This window comes from Sarcophilus harrisii, chromosome 5 (assembly GCF_902635505.1).
Source record: "Sarcophilus harrisii chromosome 5, mSarHar1.11, whole genome shotgun sequence".
Lineage (NCBI taxonomy): Eukaryota > Metazoa > Chordata > Mammalia > Dasyuromorphia > Dasyuridae > Sarcophilus > Sarcophilus harrisii.
This window is the reverse complement of record NC_045430.1, coordinates 245,761,840-245,788,420: the sequence shown is the minus strand read 5'-3', so window position 1 is coordinate 245,788,420 and position 26,581 is coordinate 245,761,840. Positions and strand designations below refer to the sequence as shown.

The window sequence follows — 26,581 nt, the reverse complement described above, 5'->3', positions numbered from 1 at the left end:
CAAAATCGTTACAATCTAATTGAGGAGACAAGCAAACAAATATATATAAAACCAGCATTATATAAGATAGATAGGCAATAATACAGAGAAGGCACTGAAATTAAGAAAGATTAGGGAAGGCTTCCTGTAAAAGGTGAGATTTTGGATGGGATTTTAGGCAGGTCAGGACAGCATTGCTGGGGGGACAGCCAGGGAAAGGTGTCTTCATCTAATTCATCCAGAAACCAGTGTTACTGGATTGAAGAATACATGTGGGGGATGGAATTAAGGAGTAAAATTGTTTAGTCCAGAGAGAGAACTATGAAGACTGAATGTAAATCAATACATACTATGTTCATTTTTTTCTGTTTTCTTTCTTTTTCTCCTGGTTCTCTTTTGTTCTCATTTTTTTCTCCCAACATGATTCATATGGAAATACATAAAAGAATATACATGTATAACGCCTCCCCCCAAACAAAAGGTTGTTTTATATGTAACTATGGAAAATAACTTTTTAATGAAAAAATAAGAGTAAGATTGTTAAAACAGAAGGGGGATTAGTTTATGAAGGGCTTTGAATGTCAGTTGTTTCGCATTTTATCCTGGAGGCAACAGGGAAACAGCTAAGTTTATTGGTTGATATGATCAGACTTGAGGAAAATCTCTCATCAATCACAGACATCTCATCTCTTACCTGGTTGCATAATTAGGGCATTTTTTATTTCTCTACCTTCCCGTTCAGGATACCTCTATTCTTTCCATCACATTATGCTGCCTCCCAAGATGTGGGATGTGTTTGTCTACTCACAGTTGGGCGAGTTAAAAGTGGGTGACTCCACAGATTCAACAGAATCATTTCTCAGGTAAAGTTGATCAAAATGGCTAATTGCTTAGCACTACTAAGTCTGTATCCCAAAGAAAAAAGAGTGCATGTACAAAAAAATTGTAGCGCCTGTTTTTGTGGCAACAAATCATTGGCATGACTGAACAAAAGGTGGTTTATGAATATTATCGAATACTATGTTGCCATAAGAAATGATGAGCAGGCAGATTTCAGAAACACCAGAGGCTCCAGTCTGGAGCGCTCCCATACTGTCAAGATTCCCAAACATATAAGATAAATAGGCAATAATTAATACAGAGAAGGCACTGAAATTAAGAAAGATTAGGGAAGGCTTCCTGTAAAAGGTGAGATTTTGGATGGGACTTTAGTTTAGGCCACTATTTTGAGAGCTGATGTCCTTGGGTTCTCTTCGGCCTTCATTCCCCCCTATTCCTGACTCAAGGTCATTCTAAGTGGTTCTCACCATCAGCCTGGCATCCAAAATCAAGATATACCTCATGACAGGGTACCATGAAGGAAATGAACAAAACATCTTAGACAAAACCACTGTCCATCCACAAAGAAAATTAAAAATATTCCATGAATGACTAGTTTTTCAGAATTTATGTTTAATTCATTTCTGATGTCAGGGAACTTCTTGGGTGCTCAAGGAAGGAAATGCAGCCCATTTTTGTAGCTCTCATCATAGGAATATGCAGACTCACAAGACAGAACAAGTGAGGCATCCAGCTTGCCTCTGGGTTGAAGGAGTCAGGTGGGACCTTTCGGGCCTTTCATTCCTCCAAGAATCACAGGAAGATGGCCAGAGCGATAGGGCATTAGAGGAACAGGGTTCTAGTCCTAAGTCTTCCAACTAGCACGTGTGATTTTAGGCAAATCACCTAACTGAACTTCAGCCTCATCTGTAAGGAAGTTTACAGGATTTAGAGATTAGAAGTTACATAGGAAGGAATCGAGTATTATGCACCTACATGGATCAGACACTGTACCAGACACATAACAGCTAATATGCATATAGCACCTATGGCCCAGGCACTGTGCTAAGCACTGTCTATATAGCACCCACTATGGTCAGGGAATTGTGCCAAACACTGTAACAGCTAATACTTAACATAGCATCTACGTGCCAGGCACTATAAAGGTTCCATCATTATTCCCATTTTACAGATGAGAACAGATGCCCAAACTAGTCCAAACACCCTCTTTGAAAGCAGAAAAAGCCCAGGCTTGGCTTCTCCAAGATCACATATAGGCCTGGATTTAAAGGCAGATTTTCCTGGCCCTTTAGAGGATCATAGGTTTAGGGACACCTCAGGTCATCCTGTGTGCAGTCTTTATCTTATAGAAATTTCAGTCCAAAAGGGAGATGCTCTGCCCAAGGTCACCCAGCTAAGTAGGAGTGTGTGAGACTGACAAGCAGTCAAGTGGTCCAGTGGTTTACGCACCGGACCTAGAGCTGGGAAGAGTAGAAATCTAGACTCAAGACACTAACTAGCTATGTAATTCTGATCACTTAACCTCTCCCTCAATTTTCCCATCTGGAAAATGAGAATAGCACTTTTTATAACCTTTGCTAACCCAATGCTCATCATTATTTTTTACAATGCTCTCATTCTAGAGCTAATGGGAGCCCAGAAAAGTTGGCACTTGCCCAAGAATCTAGTCGTCAATCTTTTTTTAAACCAGGTCAGCAGTGATCCTAGTTAATATGTAAACCAATCATTAATCCCATCAAACCTGTATCTGCCTGTCTGACCCCTTACTTCCATGGGATGCCTTCATCAGAGAAGGGGCTGTGCTCCATGAGCAAAGAATTGTTAGCTCAGAAGAAACTCTAGATGCACAAAGTTAAGAGAATCCACCACCCCAAATGTTCATAGGGATCATCTATGTCTTGTCTGTGGCAGAGCACTCCAAGCTCATATTGGTCTGATCAGCCAGACACTAACAAAGTGAAACAGCGATGTCACTTAGGTCCTCTTGGAAAAGGACAATAATCTATTTCTGGGGGCTACACAGAACCCATCACGAGAGACCTCTGAATAATTCAACACTGAGATCCTGTTGTTCGCCCTCTCCCCCAAGCCTTTTCTCTGACCAATCCTCCTTGGGTACAGCTTTGTCACTGGAGTAATGTGGTCTGGTCCACCTTCACTAGATACCCCCCTAATAACCAAGGTTCAAAATAAGTCTCTGGGTGAAAAACAAATGCCAGTCACCCTTACCCAGGACAGCTCTGTGCAGTCACTCAAAGCCATTCCCCAAATCAGCCTTCAGGTTCTAACAGAGGGATACAAGTATGGGCCCATCATTAGCCACATGGGTAAACTAAGGGCATTTCCTGTGGTACTTGAGTCAACAGCCACTTTCAAGTACACATTGTGTAATGGCATACAACCAGCAACTAGTACAATCAACTAGTTTTAAGGTTCCACTATTCAATTAACCCTTGGACACCTAAGGCATTCAAGAATTTGCCAGGCTATCAGGAGTTTTCTTAGGCATTCCACAAATGGCTCAATCCCACACCCAGAGCCTGCTCCACAATAAATGCATCCATGTTTTTGTACTTGAATCAGCAAATGAACTGATGTGAAGGGATTGAAAGTGTCCTCCACAGACCTCTTCCCACCATTATACTTTTATTTACATAATTAAAGGGGTATGAACCAAAGTATTAAAAACACTTTGGATTTAGGCTATAGGTAAAAAAAAAAAAATTCTTAACCTGGTGTCTGTCAACTCATGCTTGTAACAGTGATAGCTACTTTTTATTATAATGGATTTCCACCATCACAATCCTTTTAAGCATCAAAATATTCTGAAAAAGGCACAATGACTTCAGACACAAAGAGCTAAGACTACATGAAACCAACTTAGGGCTTTGCTGTGGCTAGCCATCGGGTAATAATTCCCCCTGACCTGGGAAATCCAAGGGGCCCCAGCCATGGCTACACAGGACAAGCCGATATTCCTCAAACCACCAAAGCTTTTACTGGCTGAGCAACACCACAGTGAGTGCTTTCTAAGTGACGTTAGGTTGGCTCTAATGGACTCCCCGTCAGATCTCAAGCTGTTATGAAGTCACTAAATCCCAATTATCAAAATGTTTCAATCTTTGGTGCAGAGTATGATATTGGCCAAAAAAGGATTAAATCCACACCTCAATTACTTATGTTTGTGCCAGACTCCCAAATTTCCCTGGCATTGTCTCGACATATTATCCAATAAAAACACATTTTGATCTTTTGATCTTACTGTAAATCCTGTGCCAAATGAAGAAATACTAAGGAAATTCCTTTAAGTATCACAAACCATTTTAAGACACATGGACAAAGTTTCAGGAAGATTCTCCTAAAGTGTGAAAAGCTGGGGCAAAAAAAAAAAAAAATCAGAATCAATGTAAAGGACGCAACCACTCCAAGAATATAAGAAACCAACGTTTATTCTCCATCAGTGTTTTCCCAGCACTTAGAGCCTCCAGGTAAGACTTAAGACCACTCGGTGGTGGTTCCTACCCACTCGGTAGCCTGAGCAGTAGGGGCTGCTGACCAGTCCTCAGTAGCGGGCTGAGCACTCCAGTCTTCTAAAAAGAGAAAAAAAGCACAGGTATGAGCTCAGCTCCCATGGAGCGTCCCCCCCAGCCCCTTGCCTTGGGATCAACGCTGAGCTGAAAGACCTCTGTTACCACTCTCCTCCTGGCCTGGCCCCCAAACCCCAGGGTCCCTTTGTTCTTACACAGGGATCGTGTGGCACTCACCAGTAGGGAACTGCTGGATGGGCACCGAGGGCACCTGCACTCCTTCGGACCAGTCAGCCACCTCCGGCTGCGTAGCTGTGAATTCTGGGGCAGGGGCAGTCCATTCCCCCTGGAACTCCTCCTTGGTCACCGCCTTCTCGGCAGCGGCCTGTTCCTCCTTTTCAATCTGGTTTAAAAAAAAAAAAAGAGGCACTCAGTCATTACATATGCTGAGCATCTCTGACGCCAGAGGCCCCCACCCCACCCCACCTTGTGGCAGCTGCCTCCCCCCACAGTGCTCTGGCTGGAGCTGTAAAGACCAATGCCCACCCATCCCTACTGAAGTTACCTCCTCTGGATCCCGGTAGAAGTAGAGATCAGGCATAACCTCCCATGGGTGCTCGCGGGAAATGGTGCCGCGCATGCGTAGAACTTCCCGGGCCAGCATCCACCACATCAGCCCCACAGAGTGAGCTCCCTGCAGAAATCACACAGTACTGGGGCCAACTCCTTTGTTTCATGACTGTCATTGCCATACTTTCTCTAGCTCCCACAACAAAGTAAGAGCACATCAACATCTACCTGTGGTTCATTTCAAAGCTCACCGTGGTACAGAGGACCCTCAGAGAACCTTAAACCAGTGTTACTCAACTGCAAATTCATAAAGTTGGAATAAGGCAAGGCAAAGGCTAAGAAATTATCGAGGTTTAAAGGAGGAAGCAGTAAAGTCTATTACACGCAGAAGCTCACCACCTAATAATGTATCATGCTAACATTCCCCCCTTCTACTGCCCATTCTCATTCTTTACTCCTTTGGCATTTTAAAAATATCTTAATTATTTGTTGCACAGAATACTATCAAACTCCACTCATTGGACCACAAAGGCCCTTGTGGTGTTAGCGAAAAACCTGCCATTAATATAGCACACAGCCTACACTTGTGAGTTCAACGGCCTACTGGCCTCAGCTCCAAGCTCTAACAGTGTGCAAAACGTCACTTATTTCAAGAGCTAATTCAAAGCCCAAGATCAAATGAGATTTGTGAAGAGCCCTGTGCAATGTGTGGCACACTACAGCCGCCCCTGGCCCCAAGACTAAAATGGAAAATAAAATGGTGGCGAGGTCCTGGCCGATACCTTGTTGTTACAGGGAATGGCAATGTCCACGTAGCGAAGTGGGGAATCCGTGTTGCACAAGGCAATGGTCGGGAGGTTCACATACGATGCTTCAGTCAGAGGCTGATGATCTGCCCGAGGATCAGTGACCACCAAGAGGCGAGGCTCCCTGAAAGCTGCTTGGATCTGGTTAGTGAAGGTGCCCGGGGTGAATCGTCCAGCAATAGGGGTAGCGCCAGTGGCAGCAGCAAATTTCAGGACAGCTCTCTGAGGACAGAAGGGAAGAACCAGTTACAGGGGAACGAAGCTACATTCCATGACAACACAGGGATCCGCCAACTCTTCCGCGTACACACAACTAACTGGCACAAACTTCTTTGGCAACAAACTTCAAAAATACACATCCACACTATTATGTAGTGGATTATTATTTTTTATTATACTTTAAATGACAAAATAGACAGTTTCAGAGGAAACTGAAGATTTCTATGAACTGATGCAGAGTGAAGTGATCAAAACAATCTGTCCAATGATAACAGCAGAGAAAAAACTTCCAAAAAGACTTTAGATAATCAACAACTCTGCTAGACGTGACTTTTCAACAATGAGGTGACTCGGGCCAATTCCAATGGGCTTGTGATGAAGGATTCTCTCTGAATCCAGAGAGAAAACTATGGAGATTAAATATGGATCACAACACAGTATTTTCACCTTTTTTATTGTTTGCTTGCTTTTTGATCTGATTTTTCTTATGCAGAATTATAAATTATGTATCAAAACATTGCACATGTTTAACATATATTAAATTACTTGCTGTTTAGGGAAGGGGAGGGGAAAGAAAAAAATTTGTAACAAGATTTTGTAAGGATGAGTGTTAAAAACTACAAGCTATATAAAAAAATTCTAATCAATGTAGTGAGATAAACCTTATGTGTTCAGGACTGACTATTAATTATTTCATCCACAGCCTGTCAGACACAATGGAATTAAATCCAAAGACAGGGCAATTTATTTTGCTAGACTCTCCTAAGGCAAAGAGGCCAGTTTGAAAAAACTGCTCATAAACTTAATAGCTTTAATAAATTTATTCTTCTTAATTTTCTTTAAAAGCACACATCCAAAAACATTGAGAAAATCTTTAAATACAAAAATAAGTATTGATCAATTTAACGTTTTCACGCTTTGAATAAAAATGGATGTTTTAATTATTTCAATCAAGAACTAGGCTTGTAAATGACAGGTTTGTGACTTAATTTGAAAGACTGGTTTTGGTTTATTTATATACTCCCCCCTTCCCCCAAGAAATTAGATATCTGAGGTCCAAGGGGAAAAAAAAAAAAAAAAAACACACTATTATTTTACCTTAGACTAATTGAAAATCTAACATACTGAATTTATGAGATGTTGCCTTATGGTACTGCATGGAAACTTTTTCTACAATAAATAAAAAAAAAAAAATACTTAGTAAGGTTTTGTTTTGTTGATATAATTTGCCTCCAGATTGAAATAAATGCTAATCTAGAGCAAATTCTAGTCACTGAAATGGTTTTATTATAAATTGGTCTCATATGGGGTTCCAGCTTTGATTTCTGCATATAGCTTATACAAATTATACAACACTAACGAGGTCAACAGTAAGAACACATCTACATGAACTTACAATTTTCCCCCCATTCTACAGTGAGTTGACTCAAGTTTTCAGCCTTTAGACAACTTTAGACGAAATATGCCTGTCTGAACTTTTTTAAAGGGATAAAGCAACACTAAATCATTTACATTTGTATTTTGCCAGCTCATCTTTTCATATTTACTATATCTTAATAATCACTCATTCCAGTTCCATGACAGTAAACCACCCAAAGATCCCTAGAAATTATAAACATTGGAAGTGATCAAAGAGATAAAGCAAGAGACATTATGTCTGTTCTTCTAGATTCCCAGCTAGTTTTGGCACACCTAAAAAGACTGGTTATAAAAGAGCTTTGCACTCCAGATCATCAATTCAAATCTTCCTGTCTGAGCTTAAAAAACTTAATCCATTGATTAATGATGGATGACCTGTATCTTTTACACCTTGTTAGGACTGTTGAGACAATCAAATGGGAATGTACCTGAAGAGCTATCAATGTGAAATATTAGTTCCAACATAAAACTCCTTCCAAGCCCCACGTACCTGGCCAGTGTTCCTGGATGAGATGACACTAACATCAGCCGGATTTTCAATGGCTACAATGGCACGAGCAGCCAGCAGAAGCTTTTCCCAAGTTCTCTTCAAATTAATGATGTAGATGCCTATGGTGGGCAGAATCAAATTCTCAAAACCAACTTAAAATGTTACACCTAAGGACACCCTCTAAGATGAGACATGTGGCAGTGACTACTATCAAACTCCAGTCACAGAGGCAAGCTCTACTGGTGTTAGCGAAAATCCTGCCAATATACTGTAGCACACTTCCGACACTCAGAAGTTCATTGGCCTAAAACCGGCCTAAACTTTGAGTTTTAATAATGTGCAGTTTGGAATTAACAAAACATCTTTTTGCTTCCATGTCTTTTGCTTCCATTCCTACTTCTACCAACCTCTCACATATTCTAATAACCAAGAGTAATAACCAAGTTAATCTAAAGTGGTTTCTATTATGTATACATTTTGTGATGACTACAAATCTTTTATCCTCAGTTTCCTAGTTATTTACAACTTATCTCAAAATTTCAAGGAATTCAAATATAAGGAAAGTTCACTTTCTCTAAAAAGCTATTGCATTATCTATTACACATAGGACCTGGAATCACAAAGATTTTTGTTCACATAGAGCCTCAAATACCAGCTACATGACACCCTGGCCAAAGTCTCTTAACCTAACTGCTAGTTTCCTCAAATGTAAAATGGGATTGTAGCACACACCTCACTTACACTGTGTATCAGCAACAGGAATAGAGTAAACATTAAATAAATACTTGTTGCATGGTGAAACAATAATATTCACCCAACCTCTCTATCAATCTGCCAATTCTAAAAGTATACTAAGTCAAAAATGAAACATGAGGATGCTTATATTTACAATGCTTTTTCTCTTGCAAAATATATTTTGAAGTACATGGCAAACCAATGGAATATCTTTGCCAAGAAAAGCCCATTGGACACTGATCCACAGGGTTACAAAGAACACAACTGAATTACAAAATTGATTTTCACGTGATTAGACAATATATAAAATTAACTGAGTTCATGTACAAACCACAGTATAGTAAGAGGTTTAGCCCTTAAAAAGCAACTTCCCAGACAATATAAAATGGGAAGTGAGAAAACCTGGTTCAAAACCCTATCTCAGAAATATTTCCTTACCATCATGATCACTTGATTAACTTTGTTTCCTTATCTGCAAAATGGGGAAAACACTCACCTCTCACTCTATTACTACTATTCTTTTCAGCAATTTCCTAAACAGAAGGCTCCCTCCAAAAACCATGCACGGGCATCGATGCCCCAGCCACTTTCTTGAGTAGGTGCCTACAGGATCTGCTGGGAATAAGCAGGTCTCACAAACCTATGCAAAATACCCACCATCGCTTTTTCTTTTGTAGATATACTGTTCCATCTGGAAGTCCAAATTGGTGCCGCCCAAATGGGTCCCTGCAGCAAGGAATTTGAGGACATCCTCCTCCTTCATCTGCAAGACATCTAGGGCTCCGGACATTGTGGAAGTTTCCCTTGAAAGTTACGACGGAAACCTGAAACGGCAGGAAACAATGAGAGTGGCCAGGTCCTGGCTGCCCCAGGAGAAGCCCCTTCCAGCTGTCCCACCACCACAATTTCTAAGTATCTGAGAACTTCAGCCAGCTCAGCACTGTCTAAAGCTGCCGGTGTCAGCGTAGGAAGTTGGCAGGCCGCCTCCTTTACCTAGTTTTGCGAACGGTTTACAGACACTGCAATTAACCCAGGAGGAGCCAAAACGCAGAAAGTGACAGACCAACCTGCCTGATAAATACGGATGTTAAGGTTTTCAACGTTAATTGAAATTGAAGTTGTTAATTTCAATGTTAATTACCAGCAGGGTAAGGCGCTAAGTGGGATTTAGCTCTAGTGCCCCGCAGGGCGCCGTTTCGGGCGTGGGAAGCTCGGCGGTTCTGACAGATGCAGCTCATCGCGGCCCCCGCCCGACGCGACCCGGCTGCAAGCCTCGCTGCGCCCGCGGCCCCCCGGACAGCTGCCCGGACGTCCGGGGACGCCCCCGAGGGACTTTCCTTGCGGAAGCGCATGGGACTTCCTCCCGACCGGGCCGGGCAGCCGGAGTCTCCCCTTGGAAGCGGGAGGCGGGCAGGGGGTGACCGAGGCCCTGTCCGGCGGGGCCGCCACGTGCGCCGGAGCTCCCCAGGCCTGGGGCCCGCGCGGAGCCCGGGCCGGCCCCAAACGGACCCCGGCAGCGCCCCACAGCCCCCGCGGCCTCCCGCCTCTCCCCTCGCCCGCCCCGGCTGCGGCCGCGGAACCCCGAAAAGCGGCGCGCAGGCACTGACCGAGGACAACGCCGTATGGAACCCTCTTCTGAGCAGCGCGGAAAGGACCCGCGGGCGGAAATGACGTCCTTATATAAGCCAGCCGCCCCCGTGGGCGGTACTAACGCAGGAAGTGTTTTCCTTTAGCAAAGCGCCTCCGTTACCGCCAGGGGGCAGAGCACTGCAGAGCACTGCAGAGCGGCGTTCCAGAGGCAAGCCAGGTTAGACACCAACGGGTCAGGAACATGGCGGCTACCTCCCTCTCACAGCCTTCCTAGAAAGACGTCACGTTTCTGCGTGCGCGTGCGCGTCGGAAAGAGCCGCCCCCCCCTCCCTCGAGACACACTCCTCACAACACGCAAGCGCAAACCAGAGCGCCTGCGCGCAGTCTTCTGGCTTTGGCGGGAGAAACGTCTACTTTAAAGTCTTAAATTCAGTTATAAAGTCTCTAGAATCAGAAAAAAGAAACAAGTAAGTGAAGGAGGAAAGGAAGGAAAAAAAAGGAAGACAAAAAAGGAAGAGAAGGAAGGAAGAAAAGTGGGAAGCGAGGGAGGAAGGAAGACAAAAAGAACGAAGGAAGAGAGGAAGGAAAGAAGTGCATGAATCCGCCTTTTGTGCCGACCGCCGGCTAAGCCCGGCTTCAGAGTCGAAGGCAAAGCAGGGCCTGCCCGCGGGGAGCTTCCGCTCTGCAGACTGTGCACTCCGCTAGGCGCGCCCTCCCATCTCCAGGGGGCCCACGACCCAGGCCTGGGAGCGGCTTCCGGGAAACAGCATCCAGCAGCATCCTTCCCGGAGCCCTAGTGCCACCAGTCTCTTTTTAAGCGGAATAACTCCAGTTCTGTATCAAAACGAAGACACAAATTGGATTTTTGTCGCCATGGAGATCGATTCATTCAACAAGCAGTGATTGGATGCTGTGACACAGAGCCGTGTTTTTGAAAGGAATGAATGTTGGGCTTAAAATCAGGAGCGCCAGCTTTACCTGCCACCCGATAATGGGGGCATACTAGCGCTTTAATTAAAGCGCGAGAAGTCACTTCCTCTAATCATTTCCTCATCTGTAAAAGAAGACTTGTAGCTCCCACCTCATCAGATGAGTTAATATTTATGCTTAACATATAGTAAGCATTATGCTGATTGCTAATAATATCGATTTGCTTAAGCAAAAACGCTACTTTTTTTCTTTGCCCTAAAGTTCCCCATTTCCCTTAGGCAGCTATATTTGCTTTTCTACATCTACCTTCCCCAAAATTATATCTTCCCTTCCAAAAATCCCCTTTCTACAATACCTGTTCCTAGCAATGAAGCATGAAGTTGGATTGAAGCAATTCTTTTTGGCATTGTGGTTAGAGAATTAGCCTTGGAGTGAATAAAAACTGAAAATCTCACCTCCAACAGATAGGTGGTACCATGAATAAAATGCAGAATTTTCACCTAGGAAGACATCTTTCTGAGCTCAGATCTGGCCCCAGACACTAGTCGTGTAACTCTGGGAAAGTCACTTAACCTTGTTTACCTCAGTTTCCTCATCAGTAAAATAAGCAAACTACTAGGGTATTTTTGTCAAGAAAACCTTAGATGGGATCACTGAGAATGAGATACGATTGAAAAAACAAATGAACAACAAAGATCCATCTTCTACAAACACTTATTAGCTGTGCAAACTTGAGAAAATCGCTTAACCTTCCATCACATCAGGAAGTTGTCTGAGACACTTAAGTAGCTAAGAATATTCTGATCTGAGTTGGAAGGAATTTCAAGGCAAAAAATTCTCTACACTGTTTCCTAAAATAAAACTGCCAAAGAGATAATTGCATTGTGTAAAGAGAGAATTCATCTAAAGGAATCTTTGATGGCTGGAATGTCAGGAGGAGGCATTTTTGAGAAGAATCTCTGTGAAAACCTTTTCCTACTCCAAGCTTACCCATTTGAGACGGATTGTGGGAGGAGGTTTGTGGATGATGATTCAGTAATATGGCTAATTTCAGAGAAACTTGAAGGAAATTATCAGTCCTTTATACTTCAATGGCAAATGTATATGTACACATAGCAACAGCTAACATTTACATAGTGTTTACTATGTGCCAGGCACTGTGCTTAGCATTTCAGGTTGTTATAAAGTAGGGGCCATTATTATCCCTGTTTTACAGATGAGGAAACTGAGGCAAACAAATTTAAGTGAATTGCTTATAATCACACAGCTAGGAAGTATTTGAGGGCAAATTTGTTTACATATACACACAAAGGTCTATATCAGCAGTCTTAGTGAAGTTTTAAGGTTTGATAGCTAAAAACATTCTGTGTGTATATAAATAGTGGGGTGTGTAATATATATTTACATAAACATACACATATGTCTATGTATATACACAAACATATAGAAACATAGTCATTTATTTGTCTTTCCCACTAGATTGTGAGTTCCTTGATATCAGGGACTTTTCTTGTCCTCTGTATCATCCTATGGCTGGAAAAATTTGAAATGACTGAGAGAATAAAGGTTTAATTTTTTTTTTTTAATGAAAGGGAATTAAAAGTTCAATTAGCAAATAAACCTTTTTTTTAAAAATCTTGAACCAATTAAATAGAGAACAATTAGAGAAATTCATCCTTTAAAAGAAAGAACTTCTGTCAGGAGAACTTTGTTTTTGATTCATATCTGTCTTTACTCACAATCTACTTTCACTAATTTATACTAGAGGAGAAAATGAAGCAAGTGACATCACATAGCCTTTCCTCACTTAAAGCCAATTAATTTCTCCTTGATATCCTGGTCTTCAAGAACAAAGGACAAACAACAATCTTAGAAACTTCCACAGCAGGTTCCAACCAGTATACAACAGAGCCAGTGTTTTATACATTGTGAAGCACAATGTAAATGCATAAACAAGTTATTCTATATTTAAAATCTTCCACCTCCTCCTTTTCCTTTTTCACTTCCTATTCTTCTTCCTCCAAGTGTCAAAAGTACACAGCTTTGGTGAGAGTGGACTCCATGACCAGTACTACTTTTATAGGACTCTTACCCATGTAATAGTCTGGGTGCACCACTCTATTATTAGAAAGGAGGGAGAGACTGAAACGAGCCAGAGCCTGAGCCAGAGAAGCAAACCCACAGGGACGCTCGGAAAGCGGGGTGGCGGAGTGAGGAGGGTGTGGGAGAAGGGAAGCAATTCCTCGCAGCCCATTCTCTTGGGAGCTGGATCCGCACTGACACACCCTTCCTCTCAACTTCCACTCAAGAGTCTGGCCGGCAAACCTGGGCCGATTGCCCAGTAGCTTTCATTTCGGTTGCCTCCTCCCGCTAGCCCGGGGTGTCCCACACCCTGGCCTTCCCCCTTTGCCCGCAGTCCTGGGAGCGGACCACCATGGATTTTTTCAGGTCCGGCGTGGTGAGCACGCTGGACAAGTTGACCCAATGGGAGCTGAACACCTTCGCGTTACACCTGAGAAACTCCGTGGAGGAGCCCAGAGTCCCGCAGCCTTCACGACCTCGACACTGGCCGACCTGCTGCTGCAGCGTTTTCCCTTTCCGAGATGCCCAGGGTATTACGCCGGGGTGTTCCATCAGATGGGCCGAGGGGACCGATTAGAAGAGTGGGGTAAGGTAGGGCTGAATGGGCGGGGCGCCTTTCCTCTGCAGGGAGGAAGATACTGCCCTCCAGGCTTTTCTTGCCCCTACTGTCACCTTCCCCATCCCCACCCACGTGAGAATAATCAGGCATGAACCTCATTGAGTTCTTTAACTCAGTTTCTCATTTGTGAACAGTCCTTTGTTCCATTTTTACAGACTAACAAACTGAGGCTTAGAAATTAGAGGACTTGGCTATTTATAGTCACTGGGCTAGTAAGCCAGCCAAGTTGCTTAATTTGCCCTCCTAGTGAGAATCCCACGTAGTTTTTGGAATCCAGAGCTATACAGGAACCCTCTCCCCTTGCCCTCTCGCTCCCAAATAGGTGCTGGCACTCAGAAAAGATGGAGAGAGTTTTAAAAGCTCAGGGATCCAGATTGACATTTGGAGCATTGGTTAAAAAGAATAGGACTTGAAACAACCAGGAAGTACAGGAAGCCAGACGATGAAATTGATGCTTAGAGAGGTTACTTGAGTAGTCCAACATCACTTCTCTAGGAAGTTGGGACTAGGACAGGATTCGAGGTCTTGTGATTTCTAAACCAGGGCTCTTTTTAAGAGTACCATGATGCCCAAGTGTGGAAGCCAGAAATATCAATGGATAAAGATTCCTTTTGGTCATTCTCCAAAAGGTTATTCAGGGGACATTTCCCACTTCCCTTTATTTACTGAAATTCACTTTGTCCAGTTATATGCCAGGCAGGGTGCTAGATACCTTTTCCATAGAACTACAATATTCCATCATAATCACATACCACAATTTATTCAGCCATTTCCCCCAATCGATGGACATCCCTTGTCTTGAGAAGAGAAGCGCTATAAATATTTTTTTACATATAAGTTCTTTTCCTTTTTAAAAAAAAAAAAAATCTTTTTTGGGATTTGTGCCTGGTAATGGTATTGTTAATATAGTTCATATCTTTTCATCATTTATCAATTGGGGAATGGCTTTTTTAAAAATTTAATTAATTTAATACATTTGACTCATTTCCTTATACATTTGAGAAATGAAGCTTTCATCAGAGAAACTTGCTTCAAAATTCTTTTTCCAATTATTATTACTAATTACTCATCTTTCCTGTTTATTCTATTCTGTCTCCTTTCAATCAGATCCTCCTCAAAAGTGTTTTGCTCCTGACTATCTCCTCTACCAATATGCCCTCTCTTCTATCACTCTTCCCCCTTCCTATATTCCTTTCTCCTACTTTCCTGAAGGGTAAGATAAATTTCTATCCCTATATTAAGTGTGTATGTTATTTCCTCTTTGAACCAATTCTAATGAGAGTAAACTTCATTCATTCCCTCTCCTCTTCCCATCCATTATAGAAACTTTTTCTTGCCTCTTTTATGGCAGACAATTTATGCCATTCCACTTCTCCCTTTCTCATTTTCCAATATATTCCTCTCTTACTCTTTAATTTTATTTTTTTAATCCCTTCATATTCAACTTACACCTATTTCCTCTGCTTTATATACTCCTAACGCCATATAATAACCAAGTTCTGATAAGTTACAAGTATCATCTTCCCATGTGGGATTATAAACAGATAGACCTTATTAAGTTCCTTATGTTATAAAAAATATACAAAAATGTGTGAAGCTGTCCTTTTTGAAGTGGCAAGGAACTGGAAACTGAGAGGATGCCCATCAGTTGGAGAGTGGCTGAATTAAGTTATGGTATATGATTGTTTTGGAATATTATTGTTCTTTAAGAAATGATCAGCAGGATGATTTCAGAAAAGCCTGGAGAAACTTACAAGAACTGATGGTAAGTGAAGTAAGTAGAACCAAGAGAACATTGTACATGGCAACAAGATTATGTAATGATCAACTATGAAAGACTTGGCTCTTTTCAATAATGAAATGATTCAAGCTAATTCCAATAAACCATGATGGAGAGTCATCTGCATTCAGAAAGAGAACTATGGGGACTGACTATGGATCACAACATAGTATTTTCACCTTAGTTATTGTGGTTGTTGTTTTCTTGCTTTTTTTTTTTCTTTCTCATTCCCACCTCCCTTTTGATCTGATTTTTCTTATGTGGCATGATAAATGTGGAAATATGTTTAGAAGAATTGCACATGGGTAACCTTTATTGGATTACTTGTTGTCTAGGGGAGGGGAGAGGAAAGGAGGGAGAAAAATTTGGAACACAAGGTTTTGTCAGGGTGAATGTTAAAAACCAACTTTACATGTATTTTGAAAAATAAAAAAGATAAAATTTATATGAAAAAAGTTCCTTCTTATATTCTTTTCTGATTACTTCCTTATGCTTCTCCTGAATCCTATATCTAAAAATAAATTTTTCTATTCAGTGCTAGTCTTTTCATTATGAATGCTAGAAAGTCTTCTATTTCATTGAATGTACAACTTTTCCCCCAGAGTATTTTTTAATAATAGCTTCTTAATTTTCAAAATACATGCAAAGAGTTTTCAACATTAACCCTTGCAAAATCTTGTGTTCCAAATTTTTCTCCCTCCCTTCTTCCCTAGACAGCAAGTGATCTAATATATGTTAAACAAGTGTGATTCTTCTATAGATATTTCTACATTTATCATGTGGCACAAGAAAAATCAGATCAAAAAAGAAAAAAAATGAGAAGTGAAATAAAAACAAGCAAACAACAAAAAAGGTGAAAATACTATGTTGTGAATCACATTCAGCCCCCACAGTTTTCTTTCTGGATACAAGTAACTCTCTCCATCACAAGTCTGTTGGAATTGGCCTGACTCACCTCTTTGTTGAGAAGAGCCACACCCATCAGAGTTGATCATCAAGTAATTACATGATCACAGAGCATTTTTAAAAGTTAAGTTTTTGCTGATATCTTCAGCTTCTTACATCATCATAGTTGTCACAAGTGCCCACATACCTGAAAGCCATTCCATTTTTTTAATTGGAAAAAATTATATTTTGGAAGAACTCACAATACAAAGTGACAGAATTCTAAAAATCAAATTAGAGAATGTGATAGAAACAAAATTAACAAATATCAAATGAGACATAAAACAGGTAAATAACACTCAACAGTGTCAGCAAGATATGCTCTGTGCAAAGGAAATCCAAATTTACAAGACGTTCTCTCAGGTCCTTTGCCCTTTGAGATTGTATCTTTCAGGACTTGAAGAAGACCATGGGTTTGAATTCTCAGTTGAAAATACTAAAGGGATAGCTAGGTGGCTCATTGTATGACCAGAATCAGGAGGACCCGAGTTCAAATCTCTCATTCAAATGTGATCTCAGAAACTTACTAGCTGGGGGACTCTGCACAAATCACTTAAACTTTACACACACACACAAACACACACACACACACACACACACACATTTCCTGTGAGACCCCGGACAAGTCAATTAATCGCTTTAGATTTTATTAAAATATTAGAGTAGGACTATTATGTGGTCCCTAAAAAATATGCTCTATGGAGGAGCCCATAGACTCCAGGATTTGCAAATAGCTTTTAGATCTTCCACACTGCCAATCCTTAAACTTGATGAGGGAGGAAGAACAGTTATTTGCATTCCTATTTGTAATTGGCTAGGTAGTGCCTTGAACAGGATGCTGAACCTGCAGAAGACTTAAGGAAGATCTAAATTCAAATCTATCCTCTGTCACTTTCTAGCTACATGATCCTTGGATATTTATTCTCTCTTTGCCTCAGTTTTCTCCTCTATAAAATGGAGATGATAATACCACTAACCTTCCTGAGCGGTTGTGATGATCAAATAAGATGATCTTTTTAAACACTGTGCAAATGTTACAATGCTATATAAGTCTTAGATCTAAACATTTCTGTTCCCCTTTTATAGATGAGAAAATAGGTTGAGAAGTTAACTGATTGGATCAAGAATACAGTTAGGAAGTGCTTGAACACAGACTTAAATACAATTCTTCTGAACCCAAATCCTGTGTTCTTTCTTTTTTACTATTATCCATTAGCTATGATCTAGCTATTACTTTGACTCCTGAGACAATGATTTATGATGCCAGCAAGCTATGGGATTTTACATGCATAAAATATAGGTGGATTTCTCATGATAAAGGCTAAAAAGAACTGTTGGCATGAGTGGAGGTAGGATTTTCCTCATTCAATTTCCCCAAAATGACATTTCTTGAATAGAAAAATATTCCCCTGGCTGATTTTAAGTATGGCTCAATGCAATTGGCCATTTACATAACTTTTGCCTGGAACTGACATGAAAATTAGGGAAAACTTTTCTTCATGTCGATATTTTTTAATTGCAAATCTCAATAATCAAGTTTTGCAAATGCAACACCAAATTAATTAAATAATAGAGATACTGGAACATTTCTGAATTATAATAGGATGCAAGTATGAATATCTTATCATTTTAATTTATACTAATGATCAAATTATAACATAGGGATTATATCCTCCAAAGGGGGAAATGATTAGTCAAGATAATATGAAAGTTTTCTAGTTAAATGGAATAGTAAATTTTTAGAAAAGCAACAAGACTAGATTGTTTTCTCTTATAACCATAAACAAATTGATAAATTTAAAAGGCAGAACAGACCATAAATGAGCTTCCTAAGAAAAAGCCTTAGAACTAGACATATTTACAAGTGCATTCTAGCAAACATTATATCAGGTACAGAATTTAAGTAAGAATAGAATCAGCAAATGATATATGAACTGAAGTTCTCTGAAGTTTCAAAATTAGACAACTAAATTTAAGTGATTCTATTAGAATAAGTGAAAACCCCTAGATTTGTAACCAGAAAAGTAAAGTGGACCTGAAAAAAAAACCTATTGTCCAATAAAAGATATCTAGGGACCAGATAACTATATGAAACATTTGGGACTATCATTTCTGTATATAATTGTTTCTGCTTGCACTGTTCTGGGTTTGGCCCTTCTCCCATCTTCTCCCTACCCTTCCCACCCCAGGCTAAGAGAGTGTTCAGTTAGTTACTTGCCTCTGTTAGATGAACTTGATATGTTTAAGTTTTTTTAGTTGCTTTCTCAGAACTAGTCCTCTAAGTAATCTGATCTGTACCTACCAATATAATTATACATTATGGGAACTGTGAGAAAAGCTTTATTGCATTGTTTAAACCAAACCTTGTATGGCTAGGAAACTGAATCATCTGAAAAAAGCTCCTGCTCCCGAGTAAATTGATCCAGAAGCAGCTGACATCCAGAGATGACATGTGTCCTAAGATTCATGGAGAGGGCTGAGTCCACGGTCCTAGTTTTTTTCCTTATCCCCTTTTTATTGTGCGCCCAACCAAGAAGGCCCTGATTCAAGCATATGTTGACAATTTCTCTCTCTGACATTGTTAGAAGTGTTGTTAGAATTCTTCCTCTTCCTGTTCTCTAGAGTCTGAAGTCCTTCTGGAGTGACATACCAACAATCCTCTGCAATACTCTCTGAGTAAACTGGAAATCCTCTTGCTGTGTCAGCAAACACAAAATTGTTTTAAGCTGGCAGACATCCTAAGTAAGGGGCACTTTCTTGTTTATGGTTTTAAAAATCCCAATTCAACCTTTTCTCGAGCACAGTTCAATCTGCAGTTCTGCATGGGTATTGCCACTTTGAGACAAACAAAAGAATGCCTAGGACACTGTATTGTCTTTCTTTGACTGAACTCTGGGAAAAAGTTGACATGATCAAGATATTTCTAGTCTAACAACAGACTGTGGTATTCCAATAGGTCTTTTGTGTTGTCTCAACATCTTCAGCAGATCCATCAAAGGCAGAATATACAATAACGCTGGCAAATTAATGAACTGGGAACCTAGGTAGAGTAGATAATGTTGGATCTGACATTAGTAAGACTTATCTTACTTTGTTCAAATCTGACCCCAGACACTAGCTGTATGACCCTAGGCAAGTCAATTAAACTTGTTTATCTCCGTTTTCTCATCTGTAAAATGAGTTGGAAAGGGTCATGGCAAACTACTCCAGTATCTTTGCCAAGAAAATCCTAGATGGGGTCACTAAAGAATCATACACGACTAACAACAACAAAGTTCCACCTCTTTCAAAAACATTTTCCCTATGTAACCCAGAGAAACTTATCTTTTATCACCTCAGGAAATTCTCTGAGACATCAAGTACCTGAGATGATACAGATCTGAGTTGGAAGAAGTTTCAAAGCAAGAAATTCCCTATGCCATTTCTAAAAAAATATAGAAGAGATATTTGCATTTTAAAGAAGATAGTTAATCTAAAGCAATCTTTGATTGTTGGAATATCAGGGGGAGAAGAAAGGACCTTCCAGTAAACCTCTGCCTACTCTAAGCCCACTCATCAATGGCTTTTCGTGGATGAGGAGTCAGCAATTTGGCTAATTTCAGAGGTACCTAAAGGAGATAATTAACCCTTTATGCTTCAATAGCAAATGCTATCATATAAATAAGATATATGAAGATACAGACTTACAAATCAAATGCTTCCCTTCCTATACCCAACCCTTATCTCAAACCCAACAAGTCACTAAATCCTTTCATTCTCACATTTGCCCCTTCCTTTCTCATTAGAATTTCTGTGAAATATTTAAATATCAGAACACTGCTTTCTCCATTTGCCTACTGCTCAAAAGAAAGTAGTAGGAGACATTAGAAAATGAAAAACACACTAAAGATTTCAGTACAGTTTTACTGAACTTTATGAAAATCAGGGCCACACAAAGAACTGGAAACAAAGCAGATATCCATTGATTAGAGAATGTCTAAATATGTTGTGGTCTTTAAATGTAATGGAATATTGTGCCATAAGGAATGCTGAATATGAAGGATTTAGAGTAGCGAAAGTTCTATATGAACTGATGCAAAGAGAAGTTAAACCGACCCAGAAAAAACAATACCACATTACAAGAAAAAGAAAAAAAAAAATGAATGGGTTATATGACCAAATTTGAAATTGCAAAGGAAATGTAAAAATATGCCTTCCTCTTTTCTATGCAGAGGTTAGCAGCATGGATATGGAGCATTCTATATCCTATCAGATTCTCCTGATAGGTGGGTGATTTGACTAAAATTTTTTTCTCTTCTTTTTAAAAATTTTTTATTACAAAGGACAACCCTTTAATTAGAGGAGAGGAGAGAATATATTGGGGGGAGGAGAGAAAGGTGACATAAAAACAAAAGGTAATAAAAATGTAAAAAAGAAAATTAGAGCTTCACTAACACTTTGCTAGGAAATTCTGTGACTAATTGTCATTTACATCTTTTAAGATTGGAGGAAGAGTCAAATTTTGTTTTTTTCCATTTTATATAATATGATATGATAAAACCATAGTATTAAATTTTAGTAAAAAATAAAATGCACAGAAATCTAATGTTTCATGATATGTCACAGAATCAAAAAATTCTTATAATGATACAATGTTAAGTGGTCTATTTTCTACTTTTCTAATCATATTTTTTCTCCCAAATATATCAGTATTTTTATCACAAACTGTTAACAGATCTGTTACTGGTAGAATTGAAATATCTTACCTAACAGTTCAACTTCATGGGAGAAAAAGTTTTTACAAACTTATTAACTCAAATCCAGACCTAGCTATGTCACTACCTAGTTGCATGACCTCTATATTTCAGTTATCTCATCTGTTTAAATGAAGGGATTGAAGTAGATAATTTTTTATCTTCTGCCATTTTCTAGAGCCTATGATATTAAGAAGTAACTTGAGAATATTAGATAATACATAGCAAATGCTAAATTGTGTTATCCAAAACTTAAAAAAAGAGAAACTAATGTTTGCTAAAAAGTGCCTTATGAAGTTTTCATGGAAAAACAGGGATCTGAGTGAGGCCTTTGAGAATAGCTCAAATTAGAATGAGAAATGGAGGGATCATCCACTAATTTGGAAATGGTTGTATATGATTGTAATATAATACAATTATGCTCTAAGAAATAACAAGCAAGATGGTTTCAGAAAAACCTGGGAAGACTCATATGAACTGATGCAAAATGAAGTGGACAGAACTAAAAGGAAATTCTACAAAGTAACAGTACTATTGTAATGATGATCAACTGTGAAAGACTTTGTGACTCTGAACAAGACATCCAACACAATTCTAAAGAATCTGTAATGGAAAATACTATCCATCTCCAGAGAGAAAACTGATGAACTGTGAGTGCAAACCAAAGTATAATTTTTTTTTATCTTTCTTTGTTTTTCTTGCTTTTTTTGCAACATGGCTAATTTGGCAATATTTTACATGATTTCATATGTATGACTGATTGCTAGCCTCAGTAGGTTGAGGAGGGGCTGAAAGAAAGGAGAAAATTTAGAACTCGACATATATTTTTTGAAAAAGAATGTTAAAATATGTAATAAAATTATAAAAGTGGAAGAAATAGTTAGATGGAGGTATGTGTTTGAAGGGGTTGAAAAAAAAAGGGAATGAATTGTTCTCTTTCAGGAGCCGGAAAGTCTGAATCTGAATTCTACCTTATACACACAAATAGCTTTGTGGCTCTAGACAAGTCTTCATATTTTAATATCCAGATATGAGTATCCCCAAAGTCTTAGTGCAATCTTAAAGTTTAATAGCTAAAAACATCCTGTGTGTGTATGTGCATGTGTGTCCAAATAGTGGAGTGTGTGTGTATATATATATATATATATATATATATATATATATATACACACATATATATACATAAATATATATATGTATATATACATATGTATACCACATACACACACATAAACACAATCATAATCATTTATATGTCTTTCCCATTAGACTACGAGCTCCTTGATATTAAAGACTGTTTTTCCCCTTCTCTGTATCATCCCGTGCTGGAAGAATTTGAAAAGACTGAGGGAACAAAAGTTTAATTTTTTTTTTTTTTAATGAAAGGGAATTAAGAATTTAAGTAGAAAATAAACCATTTGAAGAAAAACTTACAAACAGGAAATAAATTTTAAAAAAACAATTAGAGAAATTTTTCTTTTGACAAAAAAGAATTACTCTCTATCTATTCTTCCATACATCTTTCTCAGTTTTGTACAATCCTAGAAATTGCGACAGCAGGTTTCAACCAATACACAGAAGTGTTTAATATTGTGTGAATCACAGTGCAAATGCAGAAAGAAGTTATTTTTTATTTAAAACTCTCCTCCTTTTCTTCTTCCAAAACTCAGAAAAACACAGCTTTGGTGAGAGTGGACTCCATGACCAGTACTACTTTTATGGGATTCTTACCCATGTAATAGTCCGTGTGCACCACTATATTGTTCACCTACAAGATAAAAAGCACAAATTATACATAGGAGTAAGTAAATTCATTTCAACAAATAGAAAATTGAGTTTCCGGTGGGCACTGCTGGCTTTGCCTTTTTGTATCCCTGAAATTTAGCAAGGTATCTGTCATTCAATATTTATTGGTATTTACCGATAATAAATATTTACTGATTATTAAACATTTCTTAAGCACACAGTGTGCACAGAGATAAGTATATTCAGAATATATGCAAAACAAAGGCAAAATAATGGGGAGGGACAGAGATTAAGGCAGAGTTCCAATAACCCCAGTATATTTGGCCAAAACCTTAGTATAGGAAGCAAGCCAGAGCTAAACTTAGCAGAAGAGCTAGAAATTCCAAGAGGCAGAGGTGAGGAGAGACTGTATTCTAGGCATCAAAGACAGGGTTTGAGTCTGCAGAACCAGAGAACAGGCCAGCTTGGCTGAAATGTAGACTCTGTGTGTGTGTCTGTCAGTCTATCTGCCTGTCTGTATATCTCTGTGTCTATCTATTTCTATGTCTGCCTAGTTGGATAAGCATCCAGATTGTAAAGGGCTTTAAATGTCAAAGCAAATGGAAGCCATTGAAACTTCTTGAGCAGGAGCATGACAGGGTAAAATCTATAGTATAGTGTACTATACAAGTATAAATTTACATGAGGAAGATTATTATATATTATAATGATTTGTTATTTTATTATTATTAATTACAGATTATTATGGTAACTATGTGAAGACAGACTGGAAAGTGGAAGTGGAAATGGACCAATTGAGATACTACAGTCCTCATAATATGAGTTGATGAAGACCTTAACTAGAGTCCCTGTAACATGAAAGAGGAGACAGATGCTAGAGATGTCATCTTCCCAACCTACAAACTTGATTTGAAGCTTGGGAGGGGTTTCTGGAGGTGTCTCAAAGGGGAAAATGTTTCTGGGGAACACAACAGCAATTTAAATTATCATTAGATTGATGATAATGATGATGATATCTATAATAAACTTGACATTGATTTCCCATCAGTCAACCCTAAGAATGTGAGGGCTCAGTTGTTCCTCCTAATTCTAGGTTGCTCTGTCAGGACTGGACAATAACTAAACTGTTGGGATACAGAGGCAGGAGATAGGGAAAAAGACAGAAATGACTGTTTAATGAATACCTCAGCCCCTTGTTTCCTAACTATACCAACAGGTGCATGATCCTGTCCTGAGAGAAGTTTAAAATCTACTCAGGAAACAAAACAACAGGAAAAAAAGAATTCAGAGAAGGAAGACATCTTAGAAAGAGAAAGACTTCAGGGAAGAGTATAGGCCCCCAAGGCATATATGTACATTCACATACAGAAATCCTCCTTAGGGAATTCCAGAATTGCTGAGAATAGATAAATATGACATAATTCCTATTGAATACCTTGATAAAATCCAATATCCTTCATGAATGCTGCTAAAGAGACTATTATTTGACATCAGAACCATCTTTGTGAATGCAACATAATCTATCAGTGAAAAAATGCAATATCAGTTTCTATTTTCCTAATGTCTGTACAAAGACTTATTATGACAACACACATATATGGAATGAAGCTAAACACTCTTATTAAATATCTTGCTTTGAACACTAAGACATAATCTATCATTTAAACATTAAGAATGTCAGTATTTATTTTCTTTCCTAAAGTGTTCTTGTCAAATCCATTATATACAACAAGCAGACTATATGGAACTGGAAGCTAAAAAACCTTTATTATGAGATATCCCTGATAGTGTTCTGAACCACTAAAGCATCTTGCACTTTCCAGTTAAGATAGTCTAGGATTCAGTACTTTCACAAGCTTCCCAAAACTGTTCCTTGGGTCCTTAACTCCACTAGTATACTAACAAGGCAGACTCAATGCTTTGCCCATAAAGAATCCATAGCAGATGAGATCAGTAACTGATAGACAGAGAATGGTTCTACCAGGAAGTCCAGTAAAAGCCTCAAATATGACTGCTCAGGAGCTATAATAATCTTAAGGATGCCGGAACTGTTATCAAGCAAGGAGCCATATATTTTCCCAGTGGTTCTAGAAACCAAACCACTATCAATTTAGAGTCTCGAAGTAGACCTATAAAGTAGCTAGTTCTGATCATCCTGTTAGTCCAAGATTCCATACCGAACCAAGAAACGTACCCTACAATATGCTCAAATTATATGGTCATCAGGCTTTACCTAAGAGTCTTCAATAATGAGGCACAAACCTAAACAATCTAGTCTAAAGGAGCCACCATCTATGTTATTAGTCAGAACTGAATAGGTGATCTATGGAATTATGAAAGCACTATCTAGAAATTTTAGAGTTCAGAAAGTTACTCTTGAAAGAGCACATTTGTTCCAACACATATCGGAACAAGAATCCTACCCTACAATATGGCTTACAATTAAATGGTCATCAGGGCTTTGCTTGAAGGTCTCTAGTATAAGAGCACCCAGCAATTCCCAAACCAATCTAGTCTAAATAGTGGGAAGTTTTCCCCATCTGTTATGAGCCAGAACTTGAAATAAGGTGATAACTCAATGGAATTGATGGAAAGCAATGCTTAAGTTAACACCTTTGGAGTTCACACATTAGTTTACACGTTTGGGAGATTTCAGGGTTCAATGTGAGATATCCAAAGTCACACCTCCCATAATCCCACTCTCAGAGGAGGAGTCAACCTTTGAGTTTACACCTCTAAAAGAGCATAAAAACAGCTGAGCTCAGTCAGGAGAGTTCAGTTGAAAAGATTGAGAGGGGAGCGTCAGTTGGAGATTGAGAAGCCAGGAGTCCAAGTTGAGCTAGAGCCAGAAGCTGGCAGAGAAGCTGTAAGAGCTCTTGGAACCAAGGAGGGAGATAGGCCTCTAAGAAAGCTAACCAGGCGGAGAGACTTACACGAACTGATGCTGAGTGAAATGAGCAGGACCAGGAGATCATTATATACTTCAACAACAATACTATATGATGACCAGTTCTGATGGACCTGGCCATCCTCAGCAATGAGATCAACCAAATCATTTCCAATGGAGCAGTAATGAACTGAACCAGCTACGCCCAGAGAAAGAACTCTGGGAGATGACTAAGAACCATTACATTGAATTCCCAATTCCTATATTTATGCCCACCTGCATTTTTGATTTCCTTCACAAGCTAATTGTACAATATTTCAGAGTCTGATTCTTTTTGTACAGCAAAATAATGGTTTGATCATGTATACTTATTGTGTATCTAATTTATATTTTAATATATTTAACATCTACTGGTCATCCTGCCATCTGGGGGAGGGGGTGGGAGGTAAGAGGTGAAAAATTGGAACAAGAGGTTTGGCAATTGTTAATGCTGTAAAGTTACCCATGCATATAACCTGTAAATAAAAGGCTATTAAATAAAAAAAAAGAAAGAAAGAAAGAAAGAAAGCTAACCAGGCCCAAGGAAAGAGACAAGACTTGGAAGGAAAAAATAAACATTTCGATTTTAACACCTGGCTGCATTTGGGGTGATTATTACATTCAACTGAAACTAAGGCTGCCTCC

At 39.2% G+C, this 26,581-nt stretch overlaps 1 protein-coding gene and 2 non-coding genes across 3 annotated transcripts; all 3 read right to left on the bottom strand.

Moving 5' to 3' along the window:
* Nucleotides 1–4,252: 4,252 nt before the first annotated feature.
* Nucleotides 4,253–10,295, bottom strand: RPSA (ribosomal protein SA). The gene is made up of 7 exons (XM_003771949.3): nt 10,193–10,295; nt 9,243–9,409; nt 7,851–7,969; nt 5,699–5,944; nt 4,912–5,040; nt 4,584–4,749; nt 4,253–4,409 (listed from the first exon to the last, which is right to left on the bottom strand). The coding sequence occupies exons 2-7, from the start codon at nt 9,373–9,375 to the stop codon at nt 4,315–4,317; spliced, it is 888 nt and encodes a 295-aa protein (XP_003771997.1). The 5' UTR covers nt 9,376–9,409; nt 10,193–10,295; the 3' UTR covers nt 4,253–4,314.
* Nucleotides 5,401–5,553, bottom strand: LOC111721179. Its single transcript, XR_002770507.1, has one exon. It is a non-coding gene; the product is annotated as a small nucleolar RNA SNORA62/SNORA6 family (small nucleolar RNA).
* LOC111721178 lies at nt 8,041–8,194 on the bottom strand. The gene has a single exon (XR_002770506.1). It is a non-coding gene; the product is annotated as a small nucleolar RNA SNORA62/SNORA6 family (small nucleolar RNA).
* Nucleotides 10,296–26,581: the final 16,286 nt, after the last annotated feature.